The sequence below is a fragment of the Brassica oleracea genome, chromosome C3, assembly GCF_000695525.1.
Source record: "Brassica oleracea var. oleracea cultivar TO1000 chromosome C3, BOL, whole genome shotgun sequence".
NCBI classification, from domain to species: Eukaryota; Viridiplantae; Streptophyta; class Magnoliopsida; order Brassicales; family Brassicaceae; genus Brassica; species Brassica oleracea.
In genome coordinates this window covers 9,646,115-9,663,916 of record NC_027750.1, presented here as the reverse complement: position 1 = coordinate 9,663,916, position 17,802 = coordinate 9,646,115, and the positions used below count along the sequence as shown (strand labels likewise).

Below are 17,802 nucleotides of genomic sequence, written 5' to 3'. Positions count from 1 at the left end.
TAATTTATGGTCAAATGGACACTCAGGACTAATCTGAATTTGGAATGAGTATATTCTCTAGATATATACGTACGAGGTTGGTATCATGGAGTTAACGATAGTTCATTATTTTATTTTGCATTCACATACACATGCTATGGTAACGCGTATAAAAGACTGAACTAGGGAAGAACTGCAAGAAGAAATTATAAAAATCAATAATATAGAATACCGACCACATAAAATAATTCTTAATTGTCCCCAAAACATGATCGTAATTTGAATATTTTAACCTTTGATCGTTTTTCAGTCAAATACACGCCAAAACATGCTGAACTCTCTCCATGCACACTATAAGTACGCCTACACATACTTTTTATCTCTTAACACTTCCACGAACTTCTCTCTCTATCCTTTACATTTTCTTCCAATAATGGCGGCTAAGTCCTTGTTTCAAAGCCCTAATCCGAAACATGTTCCATTTCTAAAATCAGACCAAACTCTAGTTCTTCCTCATGTTGTCTCTCTCCCCAATTCCAAAACCACCGCCAAAAGACTCGTAGTTTCGTCTTCTTCCTCTTCCTCTTCTTCTGCTGTATTAGCACCACATATTCTTACTTCTCCTGTTGCTTCTCCTCTAGTATCTCGTGCTCAGGCACCGTTAGCTAGGGTTTGGAGAGAGATACAAGGGTGTAACAACTGGAAAGATCTCATCGAACCTACTTTAAACCCTCTTCTCCAACAAGAGATCACTCGCTACGGCAACTTAGTCTCAACATGTTACAAAGCCTTCGACCTAAACCCTAATTCAAAACGTTACTTGAACTGCAAGTATGGCAAACAAACCCTACTTCAAGAAACCGGAGTCGACCAGGCTGAGGAGTACCAAGTCACCAAATACATCTACGCCACGCCGGATATCAACATCAGCATCAGTCCGATCCAGAACGAGGCCAATAGGGGCGCACGTTGGGTAGGTTACGTCGCAGTTTCATCTGATGAATCGGTAAAACGTTTAGGGAGGAGAGACATTGTGGTGACGTTTCGTGGAACGGTAACTAATCCTGAATGGGTCACGAACTTCATGAGCTCTTTGGCTCCGGCTAGGTTCGATCCTCATAATGCACGTCCCGAGGTGAAGGTGGAATCAGGGTTCTTGAGTTTATACACATCTGATGAGAGTGAGAGCAAGTTCGGACTAGAGAGCTGCAGACAGCAGCTTCTGTCCGAGATATCGAGATTGGTGAATAAGTATAAAGGAGAAGATATGAGTATAACACTCGCTGGACATAGCATGGGAAGCTCATTGGCTCATCTTCTTGCTTACGACATTGCGGAGCTAGGTTTAAACCGGAGGATGGGCGAGAGGGATGTTCCCATAACGGTCTTCTCTTTCGCAGGTCCTAGGGTTGGTAACTTGGGGTTCAAGAAACGTTGTGAGGAGCTAGGAGTTAAGGTTTTGAGGATCACTAACGTTAACGATCCGATCACTAAACTTCCAGGCGTTTTATTCAATGAGAATTTTAGGGTTTTAGGTGGGTTTTATGAGCTTCCATGGAGTTGTTCATGTTATGCTCATGTTGGGGTCCAACTCACACTAGATTTCTTTGATGTTCAAAACATTTCTTGCGTTCACGATCTAGGGACTTATATCGATCTTCTCAACCGGAGAAGAATAAATTCGAGGTCAGCCGATTCTGATAAAGAAAAGGATAATGACATTTTTTCCTTGGAGTTTTTGAAGAGAAAGGGTGAGAATATGATGTTCTTGAAGGGACAACGAAGGGTGCATTGGACCAACGTCGTGGATCTACTTTCTTCTGTCTCTGATCATATGTTGTATTGTAATATTTTCTAGCCCTAGATGGAACAAATACTTATAAGTTTATATATAATGTATAAATTGCGGATAATCACAACAATTTCCTTAGATCACAAGAAAGTGGAGATTGTAATTTAACATTTTACCCAAAAAAAAAAGTGGAGATTGTATATATATATTTTTTTTCTTGTGTCTGCATTTATTTCTATTGTATATGATTAAATTATAGTGTATACCTTTAAAACATTATAAATTGATTTAGTTATCAGTCATCTTTTCAACGCTGTAAACGAAATAAAGACAACAATGTTTGACAAATGCGCTTCACTATATAGATAAAAAGACATACGATAATATATTACAAAAAACAAACAAATTTGTTCACGCATTACAAATTTACTACCAAAAGTACTTAGAGCTAGAATCTTTTTAGTTTACTTGTTTACTATTTTTGTTTATATTTACTAGTTTGAAAGGTCTATATTTAAACCTAGAAAATGTTTTATCTATTGTCAGGGAAATTCTAACTTAATCTTCTATCAACCAAACAGTTATCACTTGCTAGTTTTGATACTACTAACAGGTTTATCCATTGACCTAATTTCTCTACCCTTTGAGTGTTAAAGCTTTGGATCTTTGTGATGAACAATAGAAACTTAAAGACACAAGATTTTTCACCCAGTTCCCTTGCGGTACCTCTCGGGTGGGATCTCTCTCCCACAACTTCCACTAACAAGCAAAGCTTACAAGTTCCAGTCACTTCTCACTTCCTTGAGAATGACAAAGGAGGTTACAGAAGGAGAGTACAATACCAAAACACTCTAAGAACACAAAGACTCGAACTTTGTTTCTTCTCTTGTCTTTGGTAGCTTCTCACTCTCTAACTACTTCTCTCTTGTCTCCTTCTTGCTCTTTGCTCAGTTGCAGATCCCTTTTGACTGCCTTTGAGCCTTTTGCTTGCCTCTGTCTTTAGATCTTGTGGAGTTCCTTTTGTCTTCTCTTTTCTTGGTTTCTAGCTTTTTTTTTCTTCGCCTTTTTTTTGGTTTAGAGGAGGCACAAAATATATATATAGTGGTATCTTGTGTTCCCCAATCCCTAGCTCTAATGGGCTTCGAAAACATTGAGGCCCAAACATAACATCTTTCCTAAAGCATCAAAGTGCAAGATGCAGCCTTTCTGAAGTGGTCACTTTAGTGCTCTAGGTAACTTCGCCGATTTCCCTATAGCAACAAAGTGCTGAAGACAAATTTCTGAAGTGGGCACTTCAGAGCCGTAGGTGAAACACATACCAAATGGTCATAACCAACAATCTCCACCTTGAGCGTTTGGTCACTTGTGTTTGTGCTCCCTTGCGCTTCCAACCTACATCTAACCTACCATGCTTTGTAGGTACTTTCCCCGCTTCTTGGGGGTCCTTCGTTTCCTGAGACGGAATCATCTTCGTCTCCTTCTTTCTCAGTTACTCCACCTGAGTCGAACCACTTGCTTCAACTTCTTCTGAAGCTTTCCCTCAACTGCTCCACATGGAACCTGTGACTCTACTTACACAGTTCCGAAAACTCCACCATGTAACTCTCCACACTGCAACTTAACCTTCCATCTCCAGGCTTTAGACAAATTAACTCTACCATGTCAATTCGACCCTGCAAGATCCACCATAAGCCAGCATAGTTACATGGGGATGTTTCCCCTTTTAGTGAGCGTTGATAAGTATGTAGCCTTGCTGCAACTCCTGAGTCGGTATCTTATTATCCAAGAAGCCTCCTTGCTTACTCCTAGCATGCTTCTGATCTTGGGTGGACTTTCCTGCTTTTGTGAGAGACTCACATTCTGCTTCACTCACTTCGAACATAAATCTTGCGGCTGCTTCAATCTCATCTAAGCCTGTTGCATTCTCTGAGGCTGAGATACTACTAATGCAACACTCGAAATCCTTCTTGAATTCATGAAGCTTTTGATTCCTCCTTCTTGAAGACTGTTTCTTGGTCTTCTCTTTGTCCACTTGAGCTACTTTCGGTTCTGCTCCTGATTCCTCTCTGCTCACCTTAGACTCATTCTTTCATGACATAGAAGAGCCTCCACCTTGAGCTAATGACCCCTGCCACTTATAGCCATAAGGAGTTGGTCCTTGAATCAGATCCTTGCTGAAGGTCGCATTCCTTGACTTCTTCTTTTCAGCTCCCTTAACCGATTTCTCTGCTCCTTTCTCGGACTTCCTTGCTTCTATACTCACCTTCTCTTTTCTTGGCACTTTCACTTCAGCCTTAGTGACCTTGCCTTGAAGGTAGTAGAGCCCTTCGTGATACTCTCCTGATATCACCTTCCTTCCAGCTTTGTAAAACTGAACCTTGAAGCCTTTTCCTCTGTACTTGCAACCTGACTTCTCCAACATCCCATAGGAAATCATATTTCTACTCACCTCTGGCATGTATTTAACATCCTTGAGTATCACTTATGAACCATCCGGATTCTCAATCTAAACCTTTCCTATCTCCTTGATGTTACCATATGTGTTGTTAGCCATTAACACTTTACCACCATCAAGCTCCTTGAAGTCAAACAAGACTTCCTTGTCTGGTGTGCTGTGGTATGAACAACCAGAGTCCATAATCCACCCTTTCTTTGTGTCATGAGCGCTAACACTTAAAATCATTGGTTCCCTATATTCAGTTGCAGTATTTGCAGAGACATTATCCCTCCTTTCCGGGCAATTTCTTTTCCAGTGCCCTTCATCTCCACAGATAAAACAACCTTTGTTGTTCTTATCAGGCCGTGGCTTAGACTGATACTTTCCTCTGCTCTTAGACCTTTCTCTTCCATGTTGGTTGCTTCCTCTTGTATCAGCATAGAGACCTTCAGCACTTGGTCTAGACTGGCTTCCACTTTCAGTTAACTTTCTCTCCTTGGACCTTGCAGCTCCTGTAACTTCATTCAAGCTGAGACTGTCCCTTCCATACTTGAGAGTTTCCTTTAGCTGGTCATACCTTTGGGGCAATGAGCTTAACAGCAGAATAGCTTGGACTTCATCTGACACATTTACACCCAGATTGTTCAGATCCGCTATCAACTTGAGAAAGTCATCAACATTCTCATCTATACTCTTCGCGTCATTCATCTTGAAAGTATAGAACTTCAGCTGTAGATATATGCGATTTGGTAATGAAGTCTTCATGTACAACCTGTCCAATGTTGACCACATGGCTGCTGCTGTTTCAGAGTGCTTGATCTTCCTTAGCACTTGATTTCCCACATTCAAGACAATCAGATCTTTAGTCTTTTCTGATTTCTCGAGCTTTACTGGAATGCTTGGACCAGCATCTGAGACTCCTGCTAACCCCTTCTGTGGATCCTTCATAACAGCTTCCAACTCTTCCCGTTCACTAGGTGGATCCTTCAACAGTTTCTCATCTGTGAGAATCCCTTTCAAACCTAGAACACCAAAGTGAGCTAGCATACGAACCTTCCATAAGGAGAAATCCCCTGTTTCATCAAACATATCCATTTTAATCCTTGTATTCAACATTGAATCTTCAAGGAGCATTTACTAATACTCTTTCTCTGAACCTTGAGCTCTGCCACTTGTCAGGGAAATTTTGACTTGACCTTCTATCAACCAAACAACTATCACTTGCTAGTTTTGATACTACTTGTTAGGTTTACCCATACCCCTAACTTCTCTACCCTTTGAGTGTTAAAGCTTTGGATCTTTGTGATGAACAACAGAAACTTAAAGACACAAGATTTTTCTCCCAGTTCCCTTGTGGTACCTATGGGGTGGGATCTCTCTCCCACAACTTCCACTAACAAGCAATCCCACAACTTCCACTAACAAGCAAAGCTTACAAGTTCCAGTCACTTCTCACTTCCTTGAGAATGACAAAGGAGGTTACAGAAGGAGAGTACAATACCAAAACACTTTAAGAACACAAAGACTCGAATTTTGTTTCTTCTCTTGTCTTTGGTAGCTTCTCACTCTCTAACTACTTCTCTCTTGTCTCCTTCTTGCTCTTTGCTCAGTTGCAGATTCTTTTTGACTGCCTTTGAGCCTTATGCTTGCCTCTGTCTCTAGATCTTGTGGAGTTCCTTTTGTCTTCTCTTTTCTTGGTTTCTGGCTTTTTTTTTCTTTACTTTTTTTTTGGTTTAGAGGAGGGACAAGATATAGATAGTGGTATCTTGTGTCCCCAAAACCCTAGCTCTAATGGGCTTCGAAAACATTGAGGCCCAAACATAACATCTTTCGTAGAGCATCAAAGTGCAAGATGCAACCTTTCTGAAGTGGTCACTTCAGTGCTCTAGGTAACTTCGCCAATTTCCCTATAGCAACAAAGTGCTGAAGACAGGTTTCTGAAGTGGGCACTTCAAAACCATAGGTGAAACACATACCAAATGCTCATAACCAACATCTATCACATTTTATATTGGAAATTGCAACGTAGGTATATCCTTTCTACTTTTATGTTGCATGCACATTGACTAACAAGGCGACATAAACAACAAGGATAAACCATAGGTGAAACACATACCAAATGCTCATAACCAACATCTATCACATTTTATATTGGAAATTGCAACGTAGGTATATCCTTTCTACTTTTATGTTGCATGCACATTGACTAACAAGGCGACATAAACAACAAGGATTGACTAATCAAATATTCTCCCCAGTAGGATTTTATTTTCAAACAATCTTAGCTCTAAATTAATATTGTTGTAGTTTGTGAACAATAATATGTTTTATTTGTGTCGTTTATTTCACTTTATATCGTCCTTTTTACTTAATCATAAATGTTTCATGCAAATTAGAATTGACTAACTAAACATTCTGTCTAGTTGAAACTTTGACCAATGTATTTTTTTCCTGATAAGAAACTTTGACCAGCATTAGGATCACTCTCCTTCAATTTTATATATGAGAGTGAGAACATATAGGCTATTTATTCCTTTTACATGTTGTGTTTATATGATTCGAAGTAGATGATTTCTAAAAGTAAAAAAGATGCGTAGAAATATTCGCGGTACATACTTTGTTACAGAACAAAGAAACACTTTTTGATTGAAAAACAAATAAACACTTGCGGGATAGTTTCCGACAGAAGTCATCGTCAAAGTGGAAAAGTTATACAATGTACTGCATGGTACAAATTTGTTGTGTTTTAATGGTTTAGAAAAAAGAATTTAAGGGCATCATTACAATATTTACTGAGTGGTTGACAAAAACATAATAATATTTATATTTAATGGTTAATAAAAAAATTGTTATGTCTTCACCGAGTTACTGCATGGTTATACTATAACTTATATAGAAAGTGTTATATATATACGATGCGCTGCAGGGTACAAATTTATCAAACACACCATGATGGAGAAAATATGGGGTTTCCTCCTTATGAGACTACGACGTATAAACTCATCATGAACTTCTCCATTTTTATATTAAAGTTAAGTAATGGGAACATATATATCGTAGGAAAGTGGATTGAAAACGTATGACCGCAGTTCATATATCCTATAGTTTAGAATTTGATCAAAAAGTGAATTAGTGTTCCCTAAAGCATACGATGAGTTTATATATAAAAGAGTGCGGTTGATGAATTTAGACCAACCGTCCTCCTGAGCTGTTTTAAAATTATTATAACGTCTGGACATTCGCTTTTCTGTTCAGTTCCGATTTGGCATTTTTCAGAAATAGAAAGAGTATAATTCAAGCAGAATATTTAGGTAATTCAGTTTTTTTGAGTTAATTTAATTTTTATGTACATATTCCCTCCGTTCTGCACAGAGTGTCGTTTTAAGATTTTGTTTTTGTTTCATAGAGAGTGTTGTTTTGTATTTTCGTTGCAAAATTTTAAATAAAAGTTCAGTTTTATTCCTATTATTTCAATGCACTAATTAGAAATAGATATTTATTTAGTGTGTGAACAAAGGGTAAAATAAAATTTTTAAATGATTTTTTAATATGTGTGCAAAGCTTCCAAGTGAAATATTTTATGAAACAGATGAAGTATATATTTTTATCAAATACATAATAGATATTTTTTTATCAAATACATAATTGATATCTAAGAGTATGAAATTTTAGTTTATAATTTTTTTTAGATGTATATATATTTTAAAAGTTAATATGAATTTATTTTAAGTATTTGGATATCCATTTGATTTTAACTTTTTTGGGTATGGTTTTTAAAAAAAAATGTTTGGTCGGGTTTCGGTTTGTTAGTTATTTTTTCGAAAAATGCCCCATATTACTATTATGGGCCTTTGTATTAACAGAACATATATATGTTGGCCCATTCCTTCTCATAATAATTTAATTCCACCGAATTTCACGGATCATAATTAAAAAAAAACTTAAAAAATACTAATTTTTTTTTAAAAAATTTAAATTTGAGAATTAAATGAATCACTTCATGCGCAGTATGTCCTGTCTTGTGCATTTCCTTGCCACTTGCCAGCTCTGCGCCTCTATCTCTCTCTCTCTCTCTCAAAAACCAGTCGCATATTTCTCTCTCTATAAACAAGAAGAAGAGGAAGAGCAAACAAAAGATGTCGTCCGATGAAGAAGGAGGAGAGGAGTACCTCTTCAAGATCGTGATAATCGGCGACTCAGCCGTCGGGAAGTCGAACCTACTCTCTCGCTACGCGCGAAACGAGTTCAACGCCCATTCGAAAGCCACGATCGGCGTCGAGTTCCAGACGCAGAGCATGGAGATCGAAGGCAAAGATGTCAAAGCTCAGATTTGGGACACTGCTGGTCAAGAACGCTTCCGTGCCGTCACATCCGCGTACTACCGCGGCGCCGTCGGTGCGCTCGTCGTCTACGACATCAGCCGTCGCTCCACCTTCGAAAGCGTCGCACGTTGGCTAGATGAGCTCAAGAGTAAGTTGAAAATGCAGTTGACGTTGAATATTGCAGTTAGGTCCTATGGTTTGACTGTAATTACAAAATGTACTTTTTATTTGGTGGATTAGCTGTTTGGTTTAGATTCTTACCATTGTACGAAGGACTATTAGATAGATTTTAAGGTTTGGACCGTTTGGTGAAGTAAAGTGTACAAGTCGACAAACAAACTCCTAACGAACTCTTACATGATAAAACATTAGGTTGTGTTCATTGTTTTTTTTTTCACTTTCTATTAAGAGTAGGTAACATTGTGACAATTCTTATTTTCACTTTCTATTAAGAGTAGGTAACATTATGACAATTCTTTTTTTCACTTTCTATTAAGAGTAGGTAACATTATGACAATTTTTATTTTCTTAGTAGGTAACCATAAACTCTCTAATGCTATTACATTTACCCTGAGTTTGTCTAAACAGTGTAAAGATCCATATGAATGCTGGTTTGGAAAAAAAAATTGATTTTTTTTTTCTATTTTTGGCAGCACATTCAGATACAACGGTGGCGAGGATGCTAGTGGGAAACAAGTGCGACCTAGACAACATGAGAGCGGTGAGCGTGGAAGAAGGCAAAGCCCTAGCGGAAACACAAGGACTATTCTTCATGGAAACATCGGCTCTCGATTCGACAAACGTTAAAACAGCTTTTGAAATGGTAATCCGTGACATCTATGCCAATGTTAGCAGGAAACAACTCAACTCCGATACGCATAAAGCCGAACTGAAGTGGAACAGTCGAGTAAGTCTCGTTAAGGACGACAATAAGGGATCTACACAAGGTTTCGGTTTCTCTTGCTGTTCTTCCTCTTGACCTCATTCTGGTTTCTAAATTATTTTTTATTTTGCTTCATTTGTTACTTCACAAAGTTTCATAAGATTTACTTTTATTTGTTTCTCCAAAAGAAAAAAAAAGAAGCAAAGATCATATAGATTATATCTGTAATAAATGAAAACAAACTGATGAGAAAGATATTTTTAAACATTTCAAGGAGATTAGTATTTTTGCAAAACAAACTGATGAATAAAAGCTATAACTCTGTTTTTTGTTGTATTGTTATTTGAGAGATTTAATATAATTTAGCAGTTTTCACAAAAGCAACTTTAGGAAATTTTTATGGTTGGACTTCGAACATCATACATTAAAGACAAATTTGAATGATAACATAAGATTTATTCATTTTATGAAAGAATGGTGGTACAACCTGATGAGTGACCTTTGCTGATCTCTATGTGAGATCACAAAAATTCGAAACAACTTTCCTAACAAAACTAACACATAAAAAGAAAAGACATAATGTGTGCAGAAGTAAGCGACGTGGACTGAGTACTAAAAAAACCTTGTTTGTAGCCTTCTGACCGCAACCACACGGTTTCACAAGGCTCTGGAGATGATAACGGTTTCTTTTTTGCTAAAATCCACAAAAATATGCTTGCTCCTTTGTTTGTATAACCTGGAAGTAAACGGCATGCTGCATATATGTATGAACGAGAATCCCACCAAAATGAATTTCGGTGCTTCTCAGACGCTATGACTTTGAACTTCCACGCTTAAAGATTATATAGCAGGAACGAAAGTAACAGCAGCTTCTGCTGCCTTCTTTTGCTTCTCCTTCTCGATCTCCACTCTTCTCACCTCTGCGTGTTGTGCTATTCCGTTTGCAATCGCCTGATAAGTGAAGTCCAGTGACTGGTTAAGGTTCTGAAACCTCTGCGCATCTGATGCCTGCATAGCTGTTTAATTGACAAGGACGCAATCAACCAAGATGTACACTGGAGAAAATGAAAGTCCCTATAGTATCGTGTGCTCTAGGATTGATGATTAGAGCATTTTATGTAGCGGTACCTCTGATTGCGTCGACGAAGAATACAAAGGCGTCCACCTCATCGATAGGTGACTGGAACTCGTCGTCATCGTTGCAGTCATCATCAGAATCATCGTCATCTTCATCAACATATCTGAAGGACTTTGCCTAACGAACAAGGGAATTGGCAAAGAGACAATTTCAGTAAAACAAAAAACATCTTTGGCAGAGGTAAGTCGGTAAGCACTTGACAAACCTGTGCAGCTAACTTCTGCAGTTTCATGCTTTCTGCTTCATCTCCATCTTCGGTATCATCCATCCCCATCTCCCCATCAGACTCATCATCATTACTCTCGAGTCCATTCATCTCATCCTCATAATCTACTTCTGTCACCTTTGCTGCTTCTGCGAGATATATGGGGAAGGGAGTAATTGTAAACGTTACCACACCATGTTGACAGAAAAATGGAAGATGAGCACAACATACCAGCTAGCTGATTCTTATATGCAACTAGAAGATCAAGTGTTGCCCTGAAAACACGCTGCATAGCTTCGTCGGGGAATTGACCACCCGGGAGAGCAAGTAATGAAGTCAAACCCAAGCAGCAAACCTTTTTATCATGTTCCCTGGTACAATTAGAGAAACCACTTCATCAGTTAACCATTACACTTAAGCTACCACGAACAAGATAGACATATTATATAGCATCGAAGTTACCGTTTGAAATTTGCTGGCAGGCCACTCTTTTTCTTTTGTTGCAGCATCAGGAACCAAAGATCAAACACTATTGAAGCAAGCCCTGTGTTATGCAATACACCAAACGTCAAACTTGGATTGTAGTAAAGCATATTTGCCACCTGCAAATACACATCATGATTTTCTTTGAGATCTTGATCAATAAAGCAAAATCTAAGATGTAGCAGATATAATTGTGATTCCTTGCAAAGACAGTTCAATTCATCACTGTAATCATCAACACAGCAATTGCATAAAATCAATGCAAGCCCGCCTGATTCATATAGTGACATTGAAAGAATAAACTGGCAAGTTGGAAGCACAGCAAGTAAAAAAACTCTCCACTTAGTTCTTACCACTTGTAAGAGAGATTTTAAATTAGTTCTTACCACTTGTACAAGAAGAGATTTTAAGTACGAAGTCTCTGCTCGTTGTAACCGATCAATAGTGAGTCGCAGATATGGTTCAACCCAGTGATCCACATGCCCTTTGCAATTCTGGAAAACAACTTCAATAAGCTTTGGAGCAGATTCAATTTCACTGTCTTCTATGTTTCTGTCGGTCATAAGCTGTAGAAATAGAAACGTGAGATATAAATTAGCTACGAAGGTAACAAATGGTATTGTTATGTAGACTGATGACTGATTTGCTTGGGTAAAGAAACTTGGGAAATGCTTATATATGTACAACTACGGCAGCAAGAATTGTTATAATTTAGTGGTAAATGAATATATTTTTAGTGTTACCCAATACACTCGCGGCCAAAAATCTTTGTGCCAGAAGGCATGGGTAACTTGCAATTTATGTTATACAATAAAGGAAGATTATATCCTTCATGATACGTACAAAATTGTATACCCTTACAGTTCAGAATACAACAAGTACAGACCATATACATGAACTATAACAATTGGAAGATATACTTACAGTTGAAAGAACGTTATACAGGCTTTGCTGGTAGTCGGGCTCCTTACAAGTGAGGAAATGAGCAGTTCCCCTTGATATAAAGTTGTCCATCGGTACCAAAATATCTAAATTTTCAAAGAATAACTTAGTGAATGGAAGACGAAGAATGGGTTTGACCAAAAAAAAAACTTAGTGAATGGAAGTTCCTCATTGACAAACTATACAGAAAACAAATATGAGAAAAGCCATACTTGAAAAGTAATCAATTGCCCAATCAACCAACGCTTCCACGATTAATGGCCAGAGACTCCATATTCCCAAGGAAATGTTAGGTGAATAAAAGGTCATGTATGATGCAATCTCCAAAACTTCTTCAAATACATCTGCCAAAGCAAATAGAATGAGAATTTAAATGCTTTATTTTCCATATTAATATAGTTGGAAAGGGAAATGAATTTCAATATTAATATAGTTGGAAAAGGAAATGAATGATACTGAGATCTGATGCCGCTAATGAATCAAAATGGTTAACAAATTCAGTCCATAAACCCATCATCTAGACATAACATAACTTAAATATGCTTGGAGTCCACAAACTAAGGACTAAGAATTTTTATACATCAGTTTACCTTGGCCATCACTGGTCAACATTTTCTGCATTATCGGAAGTATCGTTGGTTCTATTTCAACAAACAGCTGAGGAAGACTGCTAACAGATTCAAGGATTGTACATATGGCACGCAAACAACCAACTGCAGCTAAAGCTCCCATATCATCCGAATCATCACTGGCTTCTGACGTGTTTAAGCACCTCCAAAATGCAGCCGCCTGAGTAAAAGGAGAGGCAGAAATAAATACATCTCAAAGTTTAAATTATTCAAAACACAACTATACACACGAGAGAGCTCGTTTTCTTACCAGATTTTGGCATAATCCAAAAGCATAAGGGGCCATCTCTTCACCGAACTTATCCACAATGGTTTCCAACGTAAAAACAAGGTCTTCGTTCTCCACCTCATTCATGAGTTTGAAAAATTCTGATAGGAGCAAGATTACCATTAAGTTGAAGGCATGAGTTTACTCCGACGATGCAGACCATCTAGTTTTTATAATAAGGGTTACCTACCATCAAGTAACTGAGGGAGGATTGGACGTATCTCATTCAAATCTGCAAGTTTGACCAGAGTTTTAATCAGCCACATTCAAGAAGACAACGCACACGGGTAAAAAAATGCAAACAGAATCACACATATAAATGAATAGGAGAAAATCACATACCCTTGCACGCCTCAACAAATGAACGCAATGCAAAAACTGAATCAACACGGACAGGGAGATCAGGATCGCGCATTCCCGAGACAACACTGTGCCATGCTTTACGAAAATTGTTCTGATCTGAGAAGTTGATATGGGCATATTGCCCAGCTACCCATGCGGCCTACATCAAAAAAAAAAACAATCGTTAAAAGATCAAGGGACTCCCAAAGAATATACTATCTAATACTGGACATATAGGAAGTCCATCCTAAAATATCCACAACTTTGCAGAAGTCGACCAAATATCGCAATCATTTATCCTTTTTTAATTTCTTCTCTCGTTCAACAGTTATTTCAAGAAATGATGCAGAGAGTTCTCAAATAAATTGATAAGTATAGCAGAACCATTACTATGGCAACCATAAATTGCTGAGGCATCCATGACAAAGTTTAAGAAGCCAAAACAATGAATACCTTCGCTCTAAGATGTCCAGCTGGACTATTGAATTCAGGAAAAATATATTGCACCAACATATGCTCTAGTTCAGATTTATAGGGATCCGTTTGCTTCAGTTTATCACAGAGAGCTCCGACAGCAAGCATCGCGCCATCTTTTCGACGATAAGGCTTATGTTCAGCAGGAGCATCGTCATAACTACAAACAGTTGGAAAACAAGTTCACAACAGGAAGAAAATGACCGAAGCAGAAGAGCTCAAAGGGAATACCTCCTGAAGATCCCTACAACAAACTGAACAAATTTAGGAAGGTTCTCTTTCCCACGTTTTTTAACCAACTCATTTACAAAATCCATAGAAGCTGTTCGCGGACTGTACAAGTCTTCAATAATATCTGCAATGCAGCACAGCAGATATCAATAAATATGATGTTTTAAATTTTTCAAGAAAACCACTATTTTTTTAATACTTACTGTAACCTTTCCTCACATATTCATGTGGGTCTTCCTCCCAAAGTTTTTGATCAGAGTCAGTAAAGCACATTAGAGGGAAAACAATCTCAAAAAGCAGAACATCAAGCCGAGGCAGCAGCAAATCGTACGTGCTTTTCTTCGAGATGCTGAAGATACAATGAATTAGTGTCAAAGGATAAAGAACTCCCTTCAACGAGAAATGCCACATGCCAAAAATACAGTAGTAGTGTTTTTATGGAAGAATACAATTTAATACATGATAAAAGCTAGAATAGTGTGAAATTACAAAAACATATAAACATCTCAAAGTGTTCTGATTAAATCAGTAAGTTTAAATTCGCTGACCAAAAACCAAATCTACAGGGAAATGTGAATTTAAGTCAGCCAGGTGGGCATACTGAATGTATACGAGTATGCCAATGAAACTAACTGTATCACAAACCTGTTCCTTAAGTACTGAAGGAGAAGATTGGTTATTCTATCAGGAAGATAGCCTCCAACACGAATTGTATTGAGAAATTTCAGGTGGCCTTCCAAAATCCTGCCTGCATAACTCTTTTGAAACATTTGAGCAAAAGGTTTGCTTTCTGGAGTTTGAAGTGTTGGGTCTCCAAACCTGTACCAACGATTTTTCACAAAATTTCAATGGACCTTCCAAGAGTACTTTTCGTTCAACAACATATAAGCTTCAGAGACATACCGACTGTCGAGTCTGTTTAAGATTTGCACTGTCCACTTCTTGACCTTCCACCAGCCCCAAGATTTTCTAAGTTCCGGATCCGTAGGCTGGCCTTCAACTGGAACAGGACGCTCCGAAACAGTTAAGAAGAAAATCATCCAAGCATTGAATACGTTTATATCATATAATTTCTTTGGGAGCTCCAGCTGCCACAGAAGATAATACGCGAAATGAATCATACCTTTGGAAAGTAACAGAAAATGAAGATCAGGGTATCATAAATCATCATGAAAAGAGAACAAGAACATGGATAGCTTTAGGAAGCCTATAATGCCAATCTTCGGTTTATTAATTGGGGTTTCGCTAAACCAGAGCGGAGTTCAACTAGCTAAGTTGCCTATTTCCAATATGATAAGACACCATGCAATGCAAGTGATAATCTCAAATACTAGAAAAACAGAGACAGTGATCACAAGTGGAGATGTAACCACCTATCAGGGAGTCCTTGTCCCACATCTTACACTTCGATAAATAAATACTGAACAAAGCACTTAAACTAGTTTCAATTGGCTTTTGGGTATATGCATACTAACATTAGGAAAAACAATATGTAATATTCCAAAGAGAGAAGCACAATTTACTGATTTCACTAGCGACTTACATATATGGATGACCAAAATATTTTGCATATCAGCTTCATAAGTTCTGCTATCTCCGGTGATGGATTTTCTATCCGGATTAGGCCATTAAAAATAGTCAAAAGTAGAGGAAACGTCTCCTCCACAATGCGGGTAACAGGTGTTCTCTCTTCGTCTGACTTGAACCTAGAAAACAAAATTATGACACAGGATCAAGGGGATGCGTTACTTATGCATAAAAAATGAGATTCTCTTACACTATTGTATTGTATTCTACACTTTTCAACACTTAACACTCCTTTTCCAATACAATTGTCGCTTCCCTTAACTTTTCTACTCAGGAGTGGCTACCACCTAAGGTTTTTACTCGGTGTGCTACACTAAAACAGTCAAATGTGCGCTACTGCCGTCGCAGACAATCCTACCAAATTTTTACTAACAAATTTTCGAATCATACACATGGGAATGAGATTATGGAATGGAAAGTGATGTAACTTACTCATATTTTCTAGAGAGTATCCGCAACACAAACAAAGCTCCGTAGATTTGTTGATTCTGCAAGTTGTAGTTCACCCAATCCAGAAGACGCGGCCATTGTTCTGGGTAGTCAGCATGTATAATAGTCTTGAGGCACTCTCCAAGTTGTGATCTGAATAAGGAAATTAGATGGGAAAATTAGGACGATTATAATTGGCGTTGAGAAAAAAAAATCAGGTTGTTAATCAAAGGCTTATAGAAATTAAATGCCAACTTCTCAAGATATCATCCACCATCCACTGTTTCATGACATGTAGCGACTAAGAACAATGCAAATACACATATACAGATGCATGATACATATATGAGTCTATGAGACAAGTTATGTCATCTTTTCACAAAATCACACAGACGTCAGGCATACAAATTACCAGAAACAACAAATAATCGAGCCAATAAAAAAAAGAAGCCAAATGAATAGAATGATAACTAGCAAATGTACCTGAGTAAGGTTGGAACTTGAGTGACATAGACGAGGATGTTGTCCCTCACCAATTGTTTGTCGCTTTGCAATATCCTCTGCTGCTCTCCTGCACTCGAACCCTCAGGTGACCAGTTCTTAGCGATGAAGTTCTTGAACTGAATACTAGCAATTTGACGCACTGCCATATCGCAGTTCCCATCCACGGCTATCTGCAACAGTCTCACCAAATGCTGTGGCGTGTGCTGCAACTGAAAACACATCTTTGAATAATCAAAATTGAACTTAGTCTTATTAGAAATAGTAAGTCCTAACTGCAACAGCATTGAAATCAAGCAATAGCGATCTGTTAAGAAGTGGCATCATCATTGAACAATCTTCTGCTTATTAGAGAATTTCAAGACCTGATTGAGTTTCCGCTCAGAAGCTTTCCGTTCATCGGGGTTAGGGCTGAGTGCGGCGGCTCGGAGGATCAAAGCTAGACTAGGTAGATCCATCGTCCGGGGAGTTTGGGGATGAGGAAGGGATGATCAGAGGAAGTGGTGGATTGGATTTGAATTTTCCGTTCAAAAGAACTAGTAAGAGAGCTCGTGGGAAGAGGTTCAGTGGAGCATGATATCGTTTCAAAAATGACGGAGAAGGAAGAGGAAGAAAATGATAGTTGGCCAGAGTCGAGAGAGTGGCCAAATAGAGCTGGAGGAATTATAGAATTTTCAAATCCCTAGGTAGGGTTGTTTAACTAACCACTAATTTTGTTTCACCCGGGGTTTGTCTAGTAAATGGAGGGGATGAATTGCATCCCTCTACAACGTCCAACCCATAAAATAGAAGATTTGGCCCGCTAAGCCGGTCCAGGACGCCGGCCTAAGTAAGCGGTTCCCGACCAAAAGATGGCTACGGCTCAGTGCTTCACTTGGCTTCATCAAAAAAGTGTATCAGCTCGGCCCGGAGATTGATCCGCCCGGTTACTCGGTCTGATGACAACTCTAGGTCCATTAAGGCCCGGTTACTCGACCTGACAACACTAGGTCTATTAGGACAAACCGACCTGGAACGGAGTAAAAGAAGGAAGTCCGTCTATATAAAGAGAGCTGAGAAGGACGAGAAGAAGATCCGAACATCTACCCCCAATTTGTTTTTCTTACTAATCTCCAACCAAACTCGGTTCAAACAATAAACGATTTAATTCAAACTGGGCC

General features: G+C 38.4%; 3 protein-coding genes across 5 annotated transcripts; 2 read left to right on the top strand and 1 right to left on the bottom strand.

Moving 5' to 3' along the window:
* The first annotated feature begins 412 nt into the window (after window positions 1-412).
* LOC106329834 (phospholipase A1-Ialpha2, chloroplastic-like) lies at window positions 413-1,837 on the top strand. Its single transcript, XM_013768456.1, has one exon. It carries the CDS (start codon window positions 413-415, stop codon window positions 1,835-1,837), a length of 1,425 nt encoding a protein of 474 aa, XP_013623910.1.
* A 6,367-nt stretch (window positions 1,838-8,204) lies between these two features.
* On the top strand, window positions 8,205-9,632 carry LOC106331949 (ras-related protein RABA5d). The gene is made up of 2 exons (XM_013770392.1): window positions 8,205-8,678; window positions 9,184-9,632. The coding sequence occupies exons 1-2, from the start codon at window positions 8,345-8,347 to the stop codon at window positions 9,507-9,509; spliced, it is 660 nt and encodes a 219-aa protein (XP_013625846.1). The 5' UTR covers window positions 8,205-8,344; the 3' UTR covers window positions 9,510-9,632.
* Window positions 9,633-9,848: 216 nt separating this feature from the next.
* On the bottom strand, window positions 9,849-17,307 carry LOC106336116 (importin beta-like SAD2). Of its 3 annotated transcripts, none has more exons than XM_013774842.1 (21): window positions 17,008-17,307; window positions 16,625-16,866; window positions 16,145-16,294; window positions 15,669-15,831; window positions 15,029-15,213; window positions 14,771-14,944; window positions 14,329-14,474; window positions 14,126-14,249; window positions 13,874-14,054; window positions 13,421-13,580; window positions 13,269-13,310; window positions 13,061-13,179; window positions 12,772-12,970; window positions 12,394-12,525; window positions 12,164-12,267; window positions 11,626-11,805; window positions 11,219-11,358; window positions 10,988-11,127; window positions 10,757-10,905; window positions 10,542-10,668; window positions 9,849-10,429 (listed from the first exon to the last, which is right to left on the bottom strand). In XM_013774842.1, exons 1-21 carry the CDS (start codon window positions 17,098-17,100, stop codon window positions 10,254-10,256), a joined length of 3,126 nt encoding a protein of 1,041 aa, XP_013630296.1. In that variant the 5' UTR covers window positions 17,101-17,307; the 3' UTR covers window positions 9,849-10,253. The 3 variants fall into 3 exon arrangements, with proteins under 3 accessions (XP_013630296.1, XP_013630298.1, XP_013630297.1); XM_013774844.1 differs by having other exon boundaries at window positions 16,625-16,848; XM_013774843.1 differs by having other exon boundaries at window positions 16,625-16,854; window positions 17,008-17,306.
* Window positions 17,308-17,802: the final 495 nt, after the last annotated feature.